At 42.2% G+C, this 23,833-nt stretch overlaps 1 protein-coding gene across 13 annotated transcripts in view; it reads left to right on the forward strand.

The window, feature by feature from the left end:
• Window positions 1–524: 524 nt before the first annotated feature.
• CADPS2 (calcium dependent secretion activator 2) overlaps window positions 525–23,833 on the forward strand; it is a 585,913-nt gene continuing 562,604 nt past the window's right edge. For 3 of the 13 annotated variants that reach the window (XM_070369310.1, XM_070369306.1, XM_070369307.1), the window contains exon 1: window positions 528–1,252. In XM_070369310.1, the coding sequence (XP_070225411.1) occupies window positions 917–1,252 (336 nt within the window). In that variant the 5' untranslated portion in view covers window positions 528–916. Of the gene's footprint in view, window positions 1,253–23,833 lie in introns of all 13 variants that reach the window. The other 10 variants (XM_070369316.1, XM_070369317.1, XM_070369308.1 and 7 more) reach the window with 7 other exon arrangements.

Here is a 23,833-nt window from a genome sequence, read left to right on the forward strand (position 1 = left end):
AAAACCGATCTTGCTCATGCATCTACAGGAATAAAGACGGTTTAAAAAGAAAGCCTCTCGCGTTTTGTTTTTGCTTTTCTTTTCAAGAACATTCCTCTGACTTTTACAATATGGACTTCACCATAGCATCGGACAGCAGCAGAGCAAGAGACTTTATAAAGTCTCTTCCCAACGTTATTTGGAGGTAAACGGCTCTGGCCGCACTTTTCCGCTCTGGGGTTCAATCCTAGGTATCAATTTCGGGTCGGAGACGCCCCTTATGGCCGTTCCCCTCACCTGGGGAGGTAGAAGTGGGCAGCTCTCCTGGCCCCCTGTCCGCCTGTGCCTCAGAAATCTTGCGGAAGAAAAGAAAGGTGGTGATGGTGAGGTCACGACCATCTAAAGATCCCGGGTCGGCGCACGCAGAACCACTAAGCTGAGCGCCTCTGTATCTTTGCGAACCGCCCGCCTGGCACCCAAGCATTCGGCCCGGGTCGCGGCGGCGGCGCGCGCACGCGCACTCCGCGGCCCCGCGCCCGCTCCTCAACATTCCATTCCACGTGTTGCTTGTTGTAGGCGCCACAGGTTCCCCACCTGCGCCGGGGCGCTCGGGCGGCCGCGCCTCGGCCGGCGGAGGTTGAGGAACCAAGAGGGCGGCGGGGCCACGGCCCGCTGAGCAGTTCACTAGGCGCTCGGGCTCACTCCCGGCGCTAACTCCGCCTATTTAATACGGGCGGCCCCCGCCCGCCCCTTTCGCCCTGGTGGTAGGAAACACTCCTGGGTCCAACTCGACGTGTCCGGAAAGCCTCGGTCAGTTTCCCTTTCGTTCTGCCGCAGCAGCTGCCAGCCGCTCAGCTCGTGCAGACCCGCGGGCGCAGCCGCCGAGAGTGAGGCGCCTGGGGGGCCGCGGATCGCGCGGCAGGGCGTCCGGAGCACCATGCTGGACCCGTCTTCTAGCGAAGAGGAGTCGGACGAGGGGCTGGAAGAGGAGAGCCGCGATGTGCTGGTGGCGGCCGGCGGCTCGCAGCGAGCGCCGCCGGCTCCGGCTCGGGAAGGGCGGCGGGACGCGGCGGGGCGCGCAGGTGGCGGCGCGGCCAGACCCGTGAGCCCGAGCCCCTCGATGCTCAGCGAGGGGCGAGACGAACCTGAACGGCAGCTGGACGAGGAGCAGGAGCGGAGGATCCGTCTGCAGCTGTACGTTTTCGTCGTGAGGTGCATCGCGTACCCCTTCAATGCCAAGCAGCCCACCGATATGGCCCGGAGACAGCAGAAGGTGAGTTGCTTGCAGGACCCGGCGTTTCCAACCTCCACTTCTTCCTCCCTGGGCTTTTCTCCTGGTAGAACTCTGGGGCCCCTGCCCGCTGTCCTTCTGCAGGACACTGTGTTTTTGTTACTCTTGGAGGGCAAGGGAATCTTTGGGGGTGTGTGTGTGTGTGTGTGTGTCGAGGGGTACAGTTCTTCAGCCCGCCGGGTGTCGGGTTGCCGCGGACTCGCCTTCTCCCCCACGGTTGGCAGAAGGGTCAGTTTGGCATCCATGGGGCTGATACCGGCCCGGCGGTGCGGCTGCTGCACCCGGCGGGCTCGGCCCCGGCCGGATCCGGACGCAACTCCTATCAACTTTAATTTCAAAACACCGGTGGTGCATTCCTGTCCACTTAGTTCTGCTAGAGCAGGGCTTTACCCTGGATCTGAATGAATGCGGGATCTGAGCAAGAGGGAAGTCTTCTCTAAGGAGAAGGTGTAGAAATGTTCCCCAAAACAAACCTAACCTGACAAGTTTTCCTGTACTGCTGTACAACTAGGACATCAAATCCTAAGGCGGAATAGTGTGCAGCTTGGAGAGTGGCTGTGGGTTAGTAATTACTAGTCCCGGCAGGCCTTAATGAAACACGCTATTGATGAAAAATAGGATTGGTTTGTGACCACTTCAAAACAACGTACTACACACCCCGCCATTCCCAAAGAGGTAAGGCATTTGTTTCGGGTGAAATGCACGCCAACTTTAGTTTTGAAACAAGACCCCCAGGAGTCTAATTTTGTAGCAGACAAAAGTAATGACTCAAATTGCCCTAATTGGGTATATGTTTTTGATAGAAACTAAGAAACCCTCATTAACAGAGTATGAACCTAGAGGTTCGCTGGAAATCTTCACCAGTCGCCTTAGTTTGGGACAGGATATGAAGACCCAGAGAGACTGTAATTTGCCCAGAGCATGCCTCGTTGCACAGAGATTTGTTTTCTGAAGCATTAACCTCAGAATGTGAGGCATTTCTTAGAAATTTGGAGCACTTCTGAATTGACTTGTGAAAAGCTATATTTCAGAGTAAATGCAGTCTCCCCATTACCCTTCACCCCCATTTACCCAGCTTCTCTAAAACAAGCCTAAACCAAGCAGCTGTCTTGAATCACTCTCTGGGTATGCTTATGGGATGATTCTGTACACCTGGAAGCTAATTACCCAGACCCTTCAGGTGCCTAACCCTCTAGGTAACTCAGTCACAGAATGCTAGAGCTGGAAAAAAACCTTGGGATCCGGACAGGCCTCTCATTTTGGAGACATATTTGAGTAACATTTCCTATTCCCTAAATAATTGGCATGATCAGAGCCACCATTCCTGAGGTCAGTTTGGAGGCAGTGCCCCATGGAGTTCTTGGAGCCTTCCATTCTGCTCTCAGGTGAGTACCACACTGTTCTCTTTTGCCTGCATTGGGTTGCACTGCAGTCACTCACTGCCTCTCAGCTCTGTAGGTCAAGTGACTTTCAACTTCAGTACCTACTCTAAAATTATAACTAAATTTTGATGTATGTTGTTTAGTCATATTGAGTTTATGACTATCATCCAGTCTCCAGTACTTCCATTCATATTGCATTTAACCTTATTTTTGGTATTAAAGTATAAAAATAATGTGTAATGAAACTAAGAGACTATTCCTATCTGGAATATTATTACTGAAGATGCTTTTGCAAAAAGTCACTTGCTGGTAGCTGATTCTTACTGTGCATACTTGTTGCATTTTGTTAGTAAAACAAACACTCCTTTGCTTGTTCAAATAGTACAGATTTCTCTGACTCCTCTTGTTTAAATAGAATGTTTTTCCAGAAATTTGAATTGGCAAACAGGTGCAGTCACAATACCGCTGAGGAAATAATTTTTTATAACATCATTCAGACGTCATCAAAAAGAATTACGAACAGCAGAAAAAGAAGCAGAACTCTGTCTGTGCTCTGTGCAAGAACACTTGGAAATTTGTTTCCCAAATATTGAGCATTGAATGCTGTCAGATGAAGTTTTGCAAAGTATTCTTATTTTTAAGGGGGAAGGCCCCGAAACAACTTAAGTGTTTTCCCTTATTCAACAAGCCCCACATTTTTTCTTTAAGCATGTTGCTTGCTGAAGGGAGCTGGAGTAATTCTTAGCAGTTGGGTTCCCTCCTAGGACAAAATGAAATGAGAATTTAACTATATTCCTGTGAATTTGATGCTCAAGCCAATAATTAATGCCCAAAACTTTGTCTTGAATTATACAGTTGGGTTATATAAAAGAAGTACCAGGATAATTGCAAAATCACTAATCCATTGTATATTTTTATTCTGTATCTTGAGGTAGTCAAACATCTAGTAAAAGGATTTAATGGCTTAAATTGTTGTCATTGAAGTGCATATTGCTGCTTACTCCTCCTAACTTGAGAATTTAGAAACAGAGAAATTGAGATCTGAAAGGGTCCTCATCTTTAAAAGAAGAAAACTAATCACAGGATGGTAGAAGCCTTATTCTGGCGGTCAAAGCTCTCTTGCTATTAGGTTGAGTGAGTTGGTTGAGTTTCTGTGAACCAGCTGAGCTGCAGTGATTTTTGTTTTCCTAGCTGGCTAAAATGGCCCACAAAGCTATCAAGAGGTTGTATCCGTGAATTGAAAAATCGTAATGGCATTAAACTCAGTTGACTTAAACATGGCTGTCTTTGCTTTTGGCTGGGAAGTTTCAGCTTAGAATAATAATGGTGGTTAGCTTATGCCAGTCTAACTTAGGACTTTACAGAAAATTCTGGAAGTGAGTGTATAGACATTGACGAAACTTTCACGAGGTGGTCACACTGCCTAAATGGTTCGCACATGATACGAACGTGAAGTAACAAGCAGCCAGTGGCAGAATGACTTCAGCTGTGGCTAATGCCTCAGTCTCTGCTTATTTACATAATCTTTGCTCTATCCGTTAACAGATAATGATGAACCTTGGATGATTCCAGATCATTGGTTAAATGTGGAATCAGTGTTGAAATTAGGAAACAATAACAGATAAAGCTATTACAGTTATTACTTAATAAAGGCCATTTGTCTTTGGACATCAGTTTTTACTTTATAAAGGCAGGTTGTCTTTGGAAAACATTGAGACCCTAAAGGAAAAATACAGTCCATAGTTGTTAGAAGGTAGGGGAAAATCTGATGAATATAATGACTGCCATAGAAGAGGTTAAGCACATTCCTTAATTGGGGGCTTACAGATTGCAGGTCTCAATTTATAAGAAATTTCAGGTGTGTATGCGAAGTTTTGGTTGTCCACTCCATAGGTTTATAGTCAGTAAGTTGCTTTTTCATTATTAAATTTAGTGACAGATACTAAAGCCAACTACCTTAAACTAGAAATAATGAAGAGGGAATTTAAAAGATTAAAATGGTACCTGATAACTCTCCATGGGATTCATATACCCATGTTCTTTGCATTTTTATGTGTCCCTGTAATCTTACTAAACTCCTTAAACCTCCTTATGTAATCACTCCCACCACTTTGCATAATTTTCCACACTAATTAAGTTTGAGAAATGTATACAAATAGTGTGAAATCGCAGATGGTGGGGAAGTAATCTCCTTTGGTAAAACTGATCAAGGAGAGAGCATCACGGGGAAATAGTATTGGGTGGAGTGACACACGGTGGGTTCTTGCCTACATGTCTCACATGTGAGTGTCAGGCTGCAATAAGTGGCTGCTTTTAGCCCTCTTTGGAAATGGGAGTATTTTTGTGGCTTAAACAAAACAAAACCATTTCTCACTGCTTAGATGATATCCAAGCTCGGGGAAAGAGCCAATTTTATGGGAAAAAAAAAAAAAAAAAGCTAGATTTATAAACTCCAGGAATCACATACCTTACACTAGACGTCATTGTGCCTTAGTGCTGTGTTGTGCCATCTGCAGGACCTAAGATACGACTGAGGCCTGGGGTATAAGAACCTAGTAAACGCTTGTTGGATACATGAAGTATCAGGTTTAGTCCATGTTTCAAAGACCTAGTGAGGTGTGTGGGCTTAGTCATTGCCGACTCTTTCCGACCCCATGGACTATAGCCTGCCTGGCTCCTGGTCCTTGGAAATTTCCAAGCAAGAATACTGGAGTGGGTTTCCATTTTCTTCCTCTAGGGGATCTTCCTGATCCAGGGATTAAACTCCAGTCTCTTGCATCTCTCGCTTTGGCAGACAGATTCTTTATCACCAAGGCCCCTGGGAAACCCCTCAGTGAGGTATAGGGTGGCAGAAAGAATATAGAGGGTAAGAGTTGACTTCTCTTCTTGGAAATTAATCTTCCTAAACATGTTTTGAGATCTCTTGGACTCACCCCACCCTCCATAGTGCCCTGACCAGGGACTGAACCCAGGCCCCCTGCATTGGGAGCATGGAGTCTTTAGCCATTGGACCACCAGGAGAGTTACCCCACCGTCTCTAAAGAAAGCCATGAAAATGATAATACCTGCTGCTGTATAACTAATGACTTCACAGGGGTTTTCCCAATGCCAATACCAAATCCAGGGGGACAGGCAGTGTGGAAGCCCCATGAGGTGCCTTTCTTGCTTGCAGGGTTCCAGGAGATATGGTGATAGTCTAAAAAGCCCAGCCTCTCAGGGAATTGGGATAATTCATGCTTTACTACTCAGGCTTTGGTTCTTTATGGGGCAAACACAGAAGGGATGGGTTATGTTGTTTTTGCTGCTTTTAATAATAGGGAGTACATTGTCCTATGGGGAGTAAGTAGGAAACCACACATTAAAGTGAAACCTTGGACTGGACTTACACAGTATCTCAGAGAAGAAAGTGCCACTGGTTTCAAGTGATTCATCTGTCCCTCCAGAGGGTATCTTGGGACCGCAGCACTTAATTTGGTGGAATGAGTTGTGCTAATGAGAACTCAAATGGATTGAGTGATGTTGGAGTTTGCTTCTTTCAAAAATGAAATCAGCAGTAATCTCTGATATACATTGACTGCATATAAAGTGAAATAAAATATTGTGTGTGTCCCCTCTTCAGTTTTAAATGGAAGCAGTTTCCTCAATTTCTACACTCACAAGATAAATAGCATAGTTTGTAAAGTCATTAAAGACCTTCAAAACAGAATTAAGGCCAGTTGCCAGGTTATTAAGTATGGGAATTATGAATGGAAAATCCCATCAGTTATAATTTTCTATGAGACAAGCCTCTTGAGTTATTGTGCTGCTTTTTATGCATTTCAAATTAGGCCTGTTTTGGGAAAGAGGGTGGGTCTCATTGTCATGTGTTACTGCCATTTCAGTTTTTAGCCTAGGGAAAGAAAACCTAATAATATCATTAGATGATATAGTCCCAAGGTTTTAAGAGTATTCAAAAATCAAATCATGAAACTGTCCCAAATCTATAACATTTTTTTAGGACCAGTGTTTAAGTGACTTATATATTTTGATATGATTTCCTTATTGTTGTTGTTCAGTCATGTCTGACTCTTTGCAGCCCCATGGACTGCATCATGCCAGCCTTCCATGTCCTTCACCATTGCCTGGAGCTTGCTCAAACCCATGTCCATTGACTAAATGGTAACATCCAACTATCATGTCCTCTGTCGTCCCTGTATCCTGCCTTCAATCTTTCCCAGCATCAGGGTCTTTTCCAATGAGTTGGCCATTTGCGTCAGGTGGCCAAAGTATCGAAGCTTCAGCATCAGTCCTTCTAATGAATATTCAGGATTAATTTCCTTTAGGATTGACTGGTTTGATCTCCTTGTGGTCCAAGGGACTCTCAAGAGTCTTCTTCAATACCGCAACTCAAAAGCATCAATTCTTTGGCGTTCAGCCTTCCTTATGGAAAGGCAGAAAGATACAATTTCCTTTCTTTACAAAAACAAAAAAGCAAAACTTGGGATTCTTCTCCTTAGCTGCATGCTAGAATCATCTGGAGAGCTTTTTAAACAATCCTGTTATTCAGATTGTACTGCAGACTAATTGAATCCGTCTCTGGGGTTATAGTCATAAAGCTTTCTGGGTGCTTCCAAGGTACCATCAGACTTGAGATGCCCTGTTTTAAAGGGAAACTACAGGGAAATGACTTACAGCTTGTGTCTGTGTCACCTGGGCAAGGTGAAGGTATTTGCAGTAGTGAGTTAGATTGCTCAGTAATTAAACCCATATTACACATGAAGGAAAAGGTAATAGGGATGCTCTAAGCAAGGAACAAAAAACATCAGTATTTTAGACTTTACTGAATCAATAGTGGGAGGGCAGTGCATATTTGGACTTTTAAAAGGTCTTTAATATGATGAAATGCTGTAGACCATTAAACTGCATTAACAGTTGTATAATTTATTTATTACAAAACTATGGATAGATTGCTAGGTTCGCAACAGAAAATACAGCAGGGTAAACCTGAGTGTTTTTTTTATTAAAAAATGAACTGGAAAACATAATATAGTGAAACCTTAAGTTGGAGTTGACACTGAGCAATGACTATCTGCTTCCCAGTTGGCTCACTGGGATAGAACCCACCTTCCAATGCAGGAGACACAAGAGATGCAGGTAAGATCGCTGGGTCAGGAAGATTCCCTGGAGTGGGAAATGGCAACCCACTCCAGTATTCTTGCCTGGAAAATTCTATGGACAGAGGAAGGCCACAATCCATGGGGTTGCAAAGAGTTGGACATGACTGAGCAACTGAGCATGAATGCCTGAGTGAATTTCACAACGATTTCCTCCTAGGAGATCATTGCTGCTGCTGCTGAGTCACTTCAGTCCTGTCCGACTCTGTGTGACCCCATAGACGGCAGCCCACCAGGCTCCCCCGTCCCTGGAATTCTCCAGGCAAGAACACTGGAGTGGGTTGCCATTTCCTTCTCCAATGCATGAAAGTGAAAAGTGAAAGTGAAGTCACTCAGTCATGTCTGACCCTCAGCGACCCCATGGACTGCAGCCTACCAGGCTCCTCCATCCATGGGACTCTCCATTAGTGGGTGGCATTTTTCTTCAGTGTGTGTACTAAGAATGTATATGGGTTTTTCAAAAAGTAAACTTCAGGAGACATTCTCAAGTAATTGTTTTAAGTGAAGTAATTACAAACTAAGGACTTAGCTGAGAGTGTCTTTATTTATGTACTCTTTTCCAAAACTATAACATTAGGTGGACAGGTAAGGAAAGCCTCCATTTTCCTCACACTGTGTAACTTAAGTCTTTGGTTTGCATTTGGGAGCCTTTGACTTTGTAGAGCATCATTGATGCTTTGCTTTGCTTCTTGAGATTTTATCACATCACTTTGTAAACTTTATGGTTTGAATACTTTCATTTTATAACCTCCAAGTTAGTAATAAATTTTTATGATGAGAATGTTACTGGGGCAAAGGGTATGAATAATTAAAAGGCTATCTTTCTCAATCTGATAGCTGAGATGATACTTAATTTGTTCATTTCTGATTGCTTGGGGGGTGATGAATGTATATGATCTGATATCCTTTTCCCACTTTTCTATTGAGATCATGGTTTTACTTATTAATGTGTCCCCTTCATCAGTATGTTGAAGATAGTGTTCCTTTGGGGAGACTGTTTATGTAGTCTGCCTTTCATTTTGTTTTTAGATATAGTTCAATTGATCTTTAAGTTTCTTAAAAACTTATTTCTCATTTATGTTCTTAGATAATCAGTTTCCCATTTTGAATTAAAGTTTGAATCAAGGAGTTGACTTTGCTTTTTTCCCCAAATAGCTCAGCTATTCTAGTTCAGTCACTCATTTGTGTCCAACTCTTTGTGACACCATGGACTGCAGCAGGCCAGGCTTCCCTGTCCATCACCAACTCCCAGAGCTTGCTCAAACTCGTGTCCATCCAGTTGGTTATGCCATCCAACCATCTCATCCTCTGTTGTCCCCTTCTCCTCCTGCCTTCAATTTTTCTAGCATCAGGGTCTTTTCAAATGAGTCAGTTCTTTGCATCAGGTGGCCAAAGTACTGGAGTCTCATCTTCAGCATCAGTCCTTCCAGTGAACACCCAGGACTGATCTCCTTTAGGATGGACTGGTTGGATCTCCTTGCAGTCCAAGGGACTCTCAAGAGTCTTCTCCAATACCACAGTTCAAAAGCATCAATTCTTCAGCAATCAGCTTTCTTTATAGTCCAACTCTCACATCCATACATGACTACTGAAAAAAACCATAGCTTTGACTAGATGGATCTTTGTTGGCAAAGTAATGTCTCTGGTTTTTAATATGCTGTCTAGATTGATCATAGCTTTTCTTCTAAGGATATTTCTAATTTTATTATGCTGTCAGTGTGGCTCACTGAGCTATTTCACTGTATCTAACTAGTATTTTTACATTACAAATTTGTATATATATAGTCTGACTTTAAGATGTAAAGTTTTATATCTAAATCAGCATTATTGTAGTAACCCTTCCTATCTGGTCATCTTTGCAGTAACTGAATTATCCTATAATTATGTGGACAGCTGACCCTTGAACAACATGGGTTTGAACTGCACAGGCCCCATCTGTACACAGTTTTTTCAGTAGTAAATACTACTGTACTACCTGATTTACCATTGGCCTATGCAGAACCTCGGATATGGAGGAATGGAGAGTTGGAGTGCTGGCTATAATAATGTGCTGATTTTCAACTGTGCCAAGGGTCAGTGCCCCTAAGCCCAGCATTGTTCCAGGGTTGACTGTATTTTCAATTTATCTTGCATTTCTAGAAGTATTCATGAATTTTAATGTTGGATTCTTTATATACTTAGGAATTTTTATACTATTACCAGTGAAAAGTAACTCCCTTTGATTCATAGTGTGTTGAGTAAAATTTCTATTCAATGTTTTATCCAATTTTAGCATTGAAACAACTTTCTTTTGAAGAGTTTATCAGGTATATTGTAGGTATCCTTAATACATACACATCCGCACTCATACATTGACCTATATATACTTATAAGCATTTGTATACACATTATTTGCATATGTATGTATATATGTGGGCTTCCCTGGTGGCTAAGTCAGTAAAGAACCTGACTGCAATGCGGGAGACCTGGGTTCGATTCCTGGGTTGGGAAGATCCCCTGGAGGAGGGCATGGCAACTCACTCCAGTATTTTTGCCTGAAGAATCCCTGTGGACAGAGGAGCCTGGCAGGGTATAGTCCACGGTGTTGCAAAGAGTTGGACACGACTGAGCGACTAAATAAATGGACACACACATGTATGTATGTACACGTTTTGAGGTTATTTTGTATTAAAAATTATTACAATTTTTACCTAGTCTTTGCTTTTTATAAAAATGTTTTAAACATTTTTCGTCATTGCCACTATGATATATTTAATCTAATTTTCTATTTTTAATGTTTTGTTTCCTTTGCCTTTTATTTTGTTTTTGCCGTGTGGCATTTCAGCTCTCCTATTCTGGAGTTAAGGACAGGTAGAGTGACATGATATAAATCTTTTTTTGTCTTCCTCATGGGCTTCTCTAGTGGCTCAACTGCTATAGAATCCGCCTGCAGTGTGAGACCTGGGTTCAATCCCTGGATTGGGAAGATCCCCTGGAGAAGGGAAAGGCTACTCCACTCCAGTATCCTGGCCTGGAGAATTCCATGGACTATATAGTCCATAGTGTCGCAAAGAGTTGGACATGAGCAACTTTGCCTTCCTTATGGTTGTGCTTAATGTTTTGATTCACTGGGCAGAGCACGCTTGTTTTAAGAGGCTCTGTCTCCAGTTTTCTTCATGGATTTTGAAGCTAGTGGACATTCCTCTGAAAATCAGGCTTTCATTTTATATTTAGTCTGCAGTGTTTTTACAAATTTTATGGATCTGTATATTTCATTGGAAGATGGGAAAAATTAAATTCTGCCATGAAACCTGTATTCTTACTATTTTAACAAATTTAGGGAAATATATTCCAAATCTTATTTAAGGAGATGAGAATGTTGTTTTGGTTCTCTAGAAAAATGCCTAAGACTAAAATGCTACTGTAGTCAAAAGGCTTACAAAATATTGAATGTCATCAAGAGCAGTTCTGAAATATAACAGGATGAATCTAACCTATATTTGTGAGCTCTGGTTTCCTTAACCAGAAGGATTGCGTATGTTGTTGGGCAGTGGTTAAGTAAGGAGACCGAGATAAAGCACATTCTTGTTATTCCATCTCGGCTTCACCCATGGTCATGCTGCTTTTACATATTAGAACAACACACCTAAAATGACAGAAGGGGAGGATGAACTGTCTAATTATGAAAAATTTGTGATTTGAGTGTAAAATCCCATAAGAATTTCGAGAGTTTGATCACCACGTCCTAGAATCCTAGGCTTTCAATTTTATTTTTCCCCTTTATTTCCTTACACATATGTGAGACAAGTGATGGAGGATGTATGGTTTAATCCAATATACATCTAATCGGTGAGGTGTGGAATCTGTGGTCCTTCAAATAAGTAGAGATCAAAGGACAGTCATTTGGAGCTCAGGGGAAAGATTTGGTTTCAAAAGGTAAACTTGAAAACTGTCCTGTGGATAATAATTGAAGTCATGGGCACGGCTGTGGCCAAAATAGAATCCAGTAAAGAGGTTTTAATGACTTAGTCTTAAAGAACTTCAGGATTTAAAAGATAGGAGGGAAGATTGAATTGGCAAAGGAAATGAAGAAGGAACAGCCAGGTCTATAAGAAAGTTAGGATGACCTTTGTCACAGAAACTAAGAAGAGCTATTTCAATAGAAAGAGGTAGGAAACGATGTCGGATGTTCAGAGGTCAAGTGTAATAAGATAGGGATTGAAAATGTTAATATAATTTGGCTAAATTAAATGGAGATGACTGCAGTATTGCAACTCAGAAGCTGAATTTCACAGCCCAGTTTCTCAAATGTTGATTTCTAAACTATAGTTTGTATGCTGAATTCACATCTGATGAACAGCTTGAGTGGTAACACAGTGACTTTGCCACACAAAAGGTTCAGTGTTTGCATAGACTGTTTTGTGCGGGACACTGTACAAATATAAATGTGTACATGTACATGCATATGTATTTGTGCTTTTGTTTGATAGAAGTGAAATGAAAATTATTAGTGATAAACCTAGATTTCAAATATGGAACAGTTGAGACAGATCACGAAATATGCTGCAACTAGTAAATCTTTGACATCAGTTGGGTACTTAAGTTTAGCTGTCCATCTGTTTTGAATGAAATGATCTCAGAATTTGTGCAAAGGCTGGAATGTGTAGAAAGTGGGATAAAGGACTTCCATGGTGGTCCAGGGTTAGGATTTTGAACTCCAAATGCAGGAGGCCCAGGTTTGATCCCTGTTCAATGGACTGGATCCCACATGGCACAACTAAGACCTGGCACAGCCAAATACATAGGTAAAAAGTAGGATGAAATCAGGCTGGTGATAGTTTTTAGCCTGACGGTAATTTATCTCTCCCCTGTTGTCCCCTTCCTCTTTCTTTTACTTTCCCACTTCTGGTGTCTGTCATGTTTATGGGAACCTTGTCTGAGAGGAGTGGGGTTCAGCCTTTTCTCATCCTCTAAATTGCTGTCTCCTTATCTGTAAAATGAGGCTTCCCTGGTGGCTCAGTCGGTAAAGAGTCTGCCTGCAATGCTGGAGACCTGCTTTCAATCCCTGGGTGGGGAAGATCCTCTGGAGAAGGAAATGCCAACCCACTGCAGTATTCTTGCCTGGAGAATTCCATGGACAGAGGAGCCTGGCGGGCTACAGTCCTTGGGGTCACAAAGAGCTGGACACGACTGAGTGACTAACACTATCTGTAAAATGAGTCATACTCGCTCAGTAAGATGCTGTGAAGATTACATAAAATTTCTGAAAAGTCCTTAGCACATTACCTGGCGTGGAGTAGATCTGCAGAGTTTCCTTTCTCGTAATTTTCATTCAGTAAGGAATTTTCATTCTGTAAAGTGTATTTCATTTAGCTGTCAAATACCAAGGCTATGTTTGAACAGATACTATATGCTAGACCCAAATTTAGGCATTGAGAGTACAGGTGTAGACAGGACAGCTCCCATGAGACTTGTATTATAGTAGAGGAGACAGATCATTAACATGTGTATGTTCATATTAAGGGATATTGACTGTGGGGAGGGATGGAGGCATTGGCAACTATTTCGGGTAGGGTGGGCAGGGAGTGCCTCTAAGGAGCCAACAGTGGTTGAGCAGCACTTGAATGAAGTGAAGGACTGAGCCACTTTATGATGGGGGTGTAGAGGGGAGAAGGACATCCAGATGGCATTCACAGCAAGTGCAAACAGCCTTGCAGGGGAATAAACCTGTCTTATGAAGACCAGCTTGAGGTCTAGGGTGGCTAAGGTGGAACTGAGAGAGGGCGAGTAGGAAGTGATGAGTCTGGAGAAGTTGGCATGGGTCAGCTTGTGTAAGTTCTTTTAGGCCAGTGGTCCCCAACCTCTTTGGCACCAGGAACCGACTTCGTGGAAGACAGATTTTTGGTAGCGGGTCAGGGGAATGGTTTCAGGATGATTCAGGCGCCTTGCCTTTATTGTGCACTTTAGAATGCTGTCGCTGATCTGACAAGAGGTACTCTTCCATGGCCTGGAGGTTGGGGAGCCCTGCTTGGGCCATGGTAAGGTCAAGAATTTAAGTGAGGTGTGAAGCTGTTGAGTACTGAGCAGGTTCAACAAGTGATCTGATTCACATTCTAAAACAGTCTGTATCTGAGAATAACCAGTGCCACTGCATTGCACAGTTCCAGGGATCATCCTTTATGCAGAATTTAAGACCATGCCTCGAGGTCGTCCAGCCTTGAGAACAGACTGTCAAGGCAAGAGTGGAGGTCTGGCAGTGGTTCCAGTTTGAAGAAGGTGGTAGCCTAAAGGGGAGTAGAAGATATCAGTAGTATTTGCTCACCATTTTTTAAGTTTATGATTATATTAAAATGGACAATATGGAAGTAGTGTTATCTTGAAAATTATAAGGTGTTGTATCTGTTTAAGTAAATTTGTTCATGTGGTTAAAAATCCAAGCCTTTCAAAACTTACAATAAAAAGCAGTCTCCTTTCCCACTCTTCCCCAACCCCAGTTACAGTCTCCATGGGCACCCTTTGACTCTTCACTCTGATGTTTTTAATTCTTCTGGTGCATCCTTCTATACATTGGATTAAGATGTACAAACCACTTTTTCCTCCTCCAGCCTCCTAAAATGTCAGCCATTGCTTTCTGTAGAAGGGAGGAGAGGAAGTCGGAGAGGTCAAGCTCACCTGCAAGCACCTGGCTCACTTGCTTCTAGTTGGGATGTGGTTATTTACCATTATTGGTTTCTGATAGTTGACCCCAGTAAGTCCACAGACGTCTTAGCTAGGTGCATGGCTACCTTTTCTCATGTTGTTCTTTTTTTTGGCTAACCGTGGGATTGAGCATGATTATCTGCAGAGAGTGCTGGACAAGAACCCAGCCCAGGGGAATGTTGACTTTATTTCTCACACATGAGAACAGGACTGGGTCCCATGAGACCATAGGTCTTCAGGAGAAATTACACAGGCAGTGTCTTTGTCCTTACAAGAATTCAGAAAGTCAGGCCATGAGTAGCTGAGATTTGCTGAGAAGAGCAGACAGTGAGTCTTGGCAGACTGGAAGCAAGTATGTGGCAGACAGATTGTTGCCAGGAATAGTTAGGGTTGTCAATGGCCATCAGGAGAACAAGCAGGGAATCCCCCCGTGGTCCAGTTGTTAGATGCGATGTGCCACTTTGATTGCTGTGCCAGGGTTCCATTCCTGGTTGGGAAACTAAGATCCCACAAGCTGAGAGATGCAGCCAAATGGTTAAAAAAAAAAAAAAAAAAAAAAAGTGGGGCGGGGGCGGTCTTTTCTCTGTACCGGCTTCTGGTGGCTGGATAGAGCCAGAAGACTAAGTTCAGGCAAGTGCGGTAAGAATAGAGGTGACCTCTGCAAACCTTCTGGGCCTTTCCCAGAAGAGGGACACATCCTCCCTTTTTCCCACAGGCTGGAATCCCCAAGTCAGCTCCTCGATCAGCCATGTGGATGAGGAGGACATAATTGCTACTTGTTGAGAATCGCAGAGCATCATGTCTGGGGAAACTGGGGCCCTCATAACTTTGCAAGGAAGAGCTGCCACATGCTCAGATCTCAGAGAAACAAACTTCTGTCATGTTTGTGCTAATTTTAGGTGACTTGATTTTGGTTATAGTCTCTGCAGCAGAGGATGAGATGGTTAGATGGCATCATGGATTCAATGGACATGACTTAGAGCAAACTCTGGGAGATAGTGGAGGACAGAGAAGCCTGGCAGGCCACAGTCCCTGGGGTCACAAAGAGTCAGATATGACTTGGCAAGTGAACAGCAGCAACAAATAATCTCCGTTGTATCCACATCATATCTACAATTAGCCTTTTTAATTTATGTAATATACTCATCCCTCTATTTCTCAGTTTTCCATCTATAGCCTTTATAGCTGTACTGTTCCTGCTGTTAGTGTTAATTACTTGCTGTTCATTTCCTCCTCTTTGCTACACTTCTAACCTAGCTTCCCTGGAAACCTTTGTGGCCATGTCACAAGGTTCTGGGGTAGGAGACGGGAGACAATGCTCTTGTGGCTGAGGAAAACACTAAGGGAATTTGAGATGTGGGGTAAGGCACACTTGATTCTGAAACCGTTGCCAGCAGCACCAGCATCCAGACTTTTTCTGTAAGGAAAATAACCTACCCAGGTTGCTAATCTTATTTCACATTTTGTAAGAATCATTAAGTTCTCTGCTCTTTGAGTAGTTGCTTCTAGAAATTCAAGGCTGCTTAATGGAGTTGACATCATCAAGACTGTTTTTCACTGTGAAACCCCATAATACACTTGATTGCATTTCTTATAAAATTATTTTTTTTGGAGTCTTTTCTTCTCTACCCATCTTGTCTCCCTTCAGTGCTTCCTTAAGTTGTTCCATATTATAAACCGGAGCTTATCAGCAGGGATGGTAATAATGCGTGGCAGACATTTAAAGAAAATGGAGTGTTTTTTGGTTTTCTCAGTGATTACAGGGTTGTCACTGCTGTTTAGTGGGTGGGCTCCAGGGATCCTAGAAATCCTGGAATGCATGCTGTGTTGTCTATCGTACATGACATTTGAATTCCCAGTTCACATTTCTGTAAGGTAAAGCTGGTTTATACTTATTTGAGCCTAGAGCATAACTCTCCATTTCAAAATGCAAAGTATTTTTTTGCATGGGTTTAATAAATTATTTTTCTAGAACTACAAGATCTGAGTAAATTGAAGGAAGATTGGACTCCAGTAGGAACTTTCCTGAGACTTGCTCACCATTTTGAAAAATGTCACCAACAGCAGCGATGCTTCTGATATTGCGTTAGCAATACACAATGCTTGTGTCAGCCTTCATTTTCAGTTGTCACATTCTCTTTGATTTTATGGGTCTGTATATAAAAACTATTTAGCCCTCGTTTCAAAATGTCAACACTGTTCTTTGTTCTTTTGACATCTTTCAGTTAAATAGTGCCTAACTTCCCTTAAATTCTGACTTCTTCATTTTATAAGGCTAGATGCATACATTCACTGTCTTGTAGACCAGCTCTGCCTAAACATTTACATACTAATAGCCGTGTTATTTCAGTTATTGATATTTTATTGTTTCTGTTCCAGTTAGGATGTTTATACTTTTGAAAACATCTCTGCAGAAAATATAACCTAGGTATAAATTTCATTGCTGCAGAGCAAAAGGATTATTGTTCTGTTGTCATTTGCAGTTATAGGACTCTATCAGTTAGTGCCCAGCAGGAGAGAGCGATTGCACTCCAAGGGGCAGTTCACAAATGAGAGAGTCTGACAGGTTTAAGGGAGCCAGTGAAAGGAACGATGAAGCCCTTACTACCCCTGGGCCTCCAAGGGCAGGAGGAAGGCTGCCTAACTGAGGCTGTGGATAGCGTCTAGTCCCTGAGACTGTGCCTGGCATGGAGAGAGCTAGAAGTGTGACTCTCCTTTGTCTTTGTCTTCCATCCTTCCGATTCCTCTGATGCTGGTCCTTCACCAGAGAGGAAACCCAGAAAGAAGGTGGGGAGCACAAGTGCTTGCTGGTGTGAGTCACTGGGGCCCCAAGGCACCGGGCAGAGTAGACGGTAAGGGTAAATAGGCCTGGAGGGTGAAGGGGAACAGCCAGCACAGGGAATGTTGTGTCTGATTAGCTTTGAGTCATGATTCCGCAGAACATTCATCTCTCTCTCTCCAGTTCACCCCAGATCTGTCCCTCATGTGGTCTTCTTCTGGGGTTCTCTAATCTGAACTGGTGTTTGGACAGCAGACTGCATTGTCATTCTCCTTTCATTGTTCTTTTGATTTGGTGACACTTTTTGTTTGAAACTTTTCCACTTGCACCTTTGTAAGAAAGAATGTGATAAATTTTTCAAATCCATACAAGTCTGTGGTTATCTTTATTGTGATGGAGGGATGGGCTGGCCATAGAAGTCTGGGATGAAATCATTTTCCCTCAGACCTTTAAAGGCATTGCTTCACAGGTGTTGCTAATGAAAAGTTTGAAGTCTGGCTTCATTTTCACATGACCCATTTTTTCCCTGTCTCATATGCTTCTACTGTTCTTTATTTTGAGGGGATTCTAAAATGTTATGACAGTCTTTTTAGCTTTTAAAGAATGAATTGTGCTGGGTACTTTTACTCTCAATATGGCTGTAGGAGTGTATCTTTCAACTCTTGGACATTCTTATATTTTGTGAACTTGAAAGGTAGGGAGGCTAGGCAGTAAAGGGTGGTGTTTGTTTACCTTTAGGTTGAGACAGCTTCTTAATCTTCCTGCTGTCTTTACTAGAACATTTAAAGCATTCTATTTGGATGCATTTTCTAATCATAATCTTGAGATTGTGATTAACAAACAAGTGACTTTCTTTTCATCTGCCTCTTGGCTTTACTTCAGGAACACAGAGTAATATAAAATTCAAGAGAATCAAAGAACATGACAGTATTTATATTATGTGCATATTCCTTATTATATAATTTTCTATAACTTCGTTTTATGTTTGACTCTCCTGTGCATTAACGAATCTGTTAACGGGAATGAGGCCCAAAGATCCTAAAATGACCTTGATATGATGAAATATAAACATCTGGCTGTAGAAAGGAATTTTCAAAAGAAATGTTCTCATTCATCATTTTTGCCTATAGGCATTCACGTAATGGTAAAGATAAGAATAAAATGAAAGGTTCTCACCTAATTAGTTATCCAGCTCATTTTAACCTGTGTGTGTGTATGTATATGACTTCAGTCGCTCAGTCGTGTCCAACTCTTTGTGATCCCATGGACTGCAGCCCGTCAGGCTTCCCTGTCCATCGCCAACTCCCGGAGCTTGCTCAAACTCATGTGCATCCAGTTGGTGATGTCATCCATCCATCTCATCCTCTGTCATACCCTACTCCTCCTGCCTTCAATCTTTCCCAGCATCAGGGTCTTTTCAAATGAGTTAGCTCTTCGCATCAGGTGGCCAAAGTATTGGAGTTTCAGCTTCAGCATCAGTCCTTCCAATGAATGTTTAGGACTGCTTTCCTTTAGGATTGACTGGTTTGATCTCCTTGCAGTCCAAGAGTTTGGGATATTTTCTTTAATGCAAAATAGTATAAATTTTCAGTTAAAACCAAGTTAAGTTGAATATTTTAAGCAGTGTTAGGACAAAACCAATAAGGGAGTAATGAGGGGAATTAACTTATGAAGTAAGTGTTAAGGTCAGAGAGAGGCCTGAATTTCATTAGTAACTTTTTGGCAGAAGTTGGTTCTTTTTATAGTGTAAGACCCCCAGGCCCTGCTCCCTGACCATATCAATATATAATGGTTTCAGTAGGGAGTACCATCTGTGTTTTTTCCCCAACCAAGGTCCAAGTGACTTACAATGAGAACATTTATACTTTTTACAAACCAGCTTCTTGTATTCTCATTAAAGATGGCTCTTCTTCAACGTATTTGCTAAAGTACTACACTTTGGACTTGGGTTTTTTTCCTTCACCAGGGACTTTACCAGGCCAATGTTTTCATTAATTCCCGAATTATATATTTCTGTTCAGAGTCCTTACAGCAGAATAATCTCGATCTTCACAAAAATATATAGTCTAAAATGTCAACTCTACATAATGTGCCTGAAATATTAATGTTTACCAGGTGCTGCTGAGATATTGTTCTTCAGAGCATGAAGGTTAAAAAGGGATAATACTCATGATGGTTTTTGAAAGAAATGAGAAGGATTAAATGGCATTTTTAAGTGTTTGAAGTTTGAGCTCCTCTTACTTCTTTTTCTATATTTGCTCAGAGAATGTAAGCAATCTGCTTAAGGTCATTCAGTTTGTAAATGATGGTGTTTGAGTTCTAACTCAGATCTCTGTCTCCAAACCCTTGGATCTTTACTCAGGCACTTCCTAAGGTGTCTTTTTTTTTTTTCTTGCAAGATTAGAACTGCTGTTTCTGGTCTGCTGCTGCTGCTAAGTTGCTTCAGTCATGTCCGACTCTGTGCCACCCCGTAGACGGTAGCCCACCAGGCTCCCCTGTCCCTGGGATAAGAGGTCTTATTTAAAACTCTCTTATTAGGTTATACTGAAGTCAGGAGTACATGGGTCAAATCACATGCCCCTGGAACTTTACTGTCTAGAGTGAAAACCTGACATAAGATAACTTGGAGCATTTTTGTGATCTTCAGCAGTGGCTTTAAAGGGAAGTTTGTGGGGATTGTGTGGGAAACCGAATAGGAAATCTAAAAATGTCAGGACCTCATAATTGGAATTCTGAATTCACATAAACTGTAATAGAGTGTGTCAAACTGCAAAGGAGGTTATTGATCTTGATTCTAAGTGCCTGCTCTGGGGGGCACCTGTACCCAGCTCTTCTCATTCTGAATCTGGCTAGGCAAAGTTGTCATTTAAAATAGCTCAACCCAGGTTTCTGTTTTACTGTTTCAACTTTTACTGCCTTTTTCTCTATTACTTATCAATTTCCAGAATTTTTTATATTCTGAATATAGAAATATGTGCTTATAATAAAGTCCAGAAACATAAACTGGGCTGAAGTACTTATGCTTTACCCAGAGGGTAATGGCAATGAGTCCTGAGCAATTCATCCTTCTCCTTCACACTTCTGTTTTCCCCGGTTGATCATGCTATAAACACAGTTTGGTACCTTGCCTTTTCCTGAAAAAGAAGCACTAGATCCTGAACACTTTCCTATTCAAAACACTTCTCTTAATACTTTTTAACAGTTGTGTACTCTTTCCTTAAATACATATCATAACAATTATGCTGTGATGAGCATCTGCGTGTATCTTATGGGATAAGGGAAGGATTTCACAATGTTTCTAGTATGAGAATAAAGAATGCAGATATTGAGATTTGTAATGTGTTGAATAATTCTTGAACAAATGTACACACATATTCCTATGAATAGTTTATAACAAATACACTTATCTCACTGTGTCCTTGCTGACTTTGAACATTGTCTTTAAATTTTTTTTAACAGACATCTGGTCCTTACTATTGCTCCATAGTTAGAGAGCTTTGTATATTTGACACACATGGTGACTTGTTTTTTTATTTTTTAATGTTAAGATGCTCGCTTTTCATGTGTTTTTCAGACATCATTGAGCCCCATATTGTGAACGCTCTTGAGGCAAGCTAAGGGCCAGGAACTCATGTTGGTGTGTCCAAAAAGTCTAAGGTTTGTATTTGTAAGAAGATTAGCAGGTTGGTGATAGGGAGAGGAGTTTGGTAGTGTTTCATTAGTCTAGGAGAGCATGAAAGTGGTGAAGGTAAAGATGTAAAACCCTCCTTTTACAACAGGAGGGTTGTAAAAGATGTGTAAGAAGTAGAATGAGAAGCAAACAGGTACTGATTGGATGAGGAGGATTTAAAGATTCTTTGGATCTTGCTGGTGCCACTTGTGGGATGAGGAACCATTACCAAGATGAGAAACAGGAGAAAGGTTTGGGTGTAATCCCGTGCAGATTATCTTGGCCCTGAACAGAACGCCTAATAGCTTAAACCACTGGACTTACTTAGCTCACTTTACAAGACGTGTTGCCTGGGTTGGTGGCTCAGATGCCATCAACGTGCAGCCTCCTTTTGCTTGCTGCTCTTCCATCCTTTGTTGTTCAGTCGCTCAGTCCTGTCTGAGTCTCTGCAACCCCATGGACTGCAGCATGCCAGGGTTTCCTGCCCTTCACTCTCTCTCAGAGTTTGCTCTATGTCTGTTGAGTTAGTAATGCCATCCAACCATCTCATCCTCTGTCGCCTCCTTCTACTCCTGCCTTCAATCTTTCCCAGCATCAGGGTCTTTTCCAGTAAGTTGGCTCTTTGCACCAGGTGGCCAAAGTATTGGAACTTCGGCTTCAGCATCAGTCCTTCCAGTGAATATTCAGGGTTAATCTGCTTTAGGATTGACTGGTTTGCTCTCCTTGCTGTCCAAGAACTCCATCCCTGGCATGAGGCTTTTGCCTTCATGGTTGCAGGTACCTGCAGGTCCGGTATTTATTTCAGGAAAGAAGGAGGAGCTGTGGAGAGACTTTATTCAGGAGAGGAGTATCCCTCTCCATCTTGACTTCTTTCTGTACCTTATTGGCAAACTGTAGCTATAAATAAGGCTGGGATAGTAATTTTTCTTACTGATCTCTGTGCTGGAGAAAAGCAGAGAGAGAGGGCTTTGGAATGGGAGTTAAGCCACTGACAGTCTGCCAACAAGAGAGCAGAATACAAATATACATTTTAGTCATGTTTGTAAAAAAGGCCTTTATGGAGTGGAAAATAGCATGTAGATTTCCGAAGTTCTCAGGATTTAGGGACAAAGGTAGATGCAGTCTGAATTTGCTTCATATACAATCTTGTAACTAAAGGACTTCAAATTCCTGTTCCAAGGTTTTTCTTTGCGAGGACCCCACCCTGTACCTTCCAACTATAAGGCCAAACTCTCATGACATCCCATCAATCTGGTTCAGTTTACTGTTCTTAATTGCCCTCAGAATTCTCTTCAGTGTGCTTATCTTGTTAGTGGTAGGGTTCTTTGTCCACATTTGGAAGTGGAATTCCAGTCTGTGATTTATCAGATATGACAATAACTACATTTTTCAATCACTCTCTATATACCTTTTTGTATCTGATGAAATAGATTGTTAGGACTAAATAAAAATGTGTCTAGTAACTCACTTCCAATGATGGCTGCCTTCCTTTCTCCCTCTCCACGATTTTGAGAGGAGGGCTAGGCTAGCATCCAGGCAGAATACTGCTAAGGAATACTACTTACACCAATAAGAAAGTGATCCCCTGCATGAAATTCACAACCTCTTTCTCTAGCATCATGCTTGTTTTCCCATCAGTCTTCCTCGCCTGCCCTGACTTCAAGCAGATGGGGATCAAAGTCACACTTGAAAAAGCTTTCAGACTCCACAACCAACTACTTCCTCTCTAGGGAGAAAGGCTTTTAAGTCATTCAGAGCTTTTATAGGTTATATTTATATGAGTTATATTTTCATATATAACAAGTCAGTAAACATTATCTAATTTTTTTAGACCTTGTATAAATACAGTGATGTCTCTTTTGTACTACGATTTTCAAGGACATGATTCCTTTTTTTTGAATTAAACAAAGTGGTGACTAATAGCTGGAGTGCTAAAGCCAGAGTTCTCTGTTCAGTACTCTCTTCAGAGGGTACCTGTCTTCCCCAGGGTCAATTCAGCATTCCCTTCATACCAAACACGTATGCAACACAATATAATCTTAAGTGTTTTGCTGTGGAACTTGTCGCTCTCTGCACATTCAGCTAAATTTTTTTCCGTTGTTGATGCATATTCTTTTATCTGCAGTGATAATAAGCATTAGCCCCGAGGTTGCTCATGGGAGTTCTGGGCCCTTGATTGTGTGGAGCGTGCCTGTGCCAGCATGGCTGAGCATTGTGGTGGTGTGGGGTGCTTGTTTGTTCTGTAGCAAATGTGGGTGGTGGCTTTGTCTTGACACCTTAATGGCTTGAGTTTCTCTCCCTTTGCTATGCATATGCATCCTCTCCTGACTTTCCAGTTATTATATGTTACATGCAAAGCACGGACCTGGTGAAAGAAAGCAAGCCCCTCATTTCTGGCAGCTCCTAGAACATTGCTTCAGAGTGCCTGAAGCTCAGTTGTGTTGACTGATAGTAGCAGGCTCTCCGGAAGGACTGCAGTGGAGTGTTCTACCAGAGCTGTGTGCCAGGAGGCACCTCTGGGGTTTCTCCCTTAAGCTATAGGAAAACGCTTACAAAGCATGAAACCTGATGCCCAGTGCCTGCCCTCCATCTCTTCTTCCCCCCACCGTAAGTCCCTTTGTCTCCTGTCTGTCCCATTTCTTCCTTTTTCCTGCCATCCCTCCAGCCTGATTTCCTTGGGACGGATTTGGTATGAACGGTGTGGATCATGCAGGATGATACATGATACTGTCAAGATTTTAACACAATAGGAACATTTGTGTATCTTTTGATGTAGGAGTTCACTGGTCAGGATCCAGTTAGGAAAACAGTGACCCCCAAGCCGTTTAGTGGTGGGAATTGAGTAGAGGGAACCCTGAAGGTGTGGGAAAGCCAGAAGAGCACATGTGGATGTATCATGCA

This window comes from Bos mutus, chromosome 4 (genome assembly GCF_027580195.1).
Source record: "Bos mutus isolate GX-2022 chromosome 4, NWIPB_WYAK_1.1, whole genome shotgun sequence".
In the NCBI taxonomy this organism is placed as follows: Eukaryota; Metazoa; Chordata; class Mammalia; order Artiodactyla; family Bovidae; genus Bos; species Bos mutus.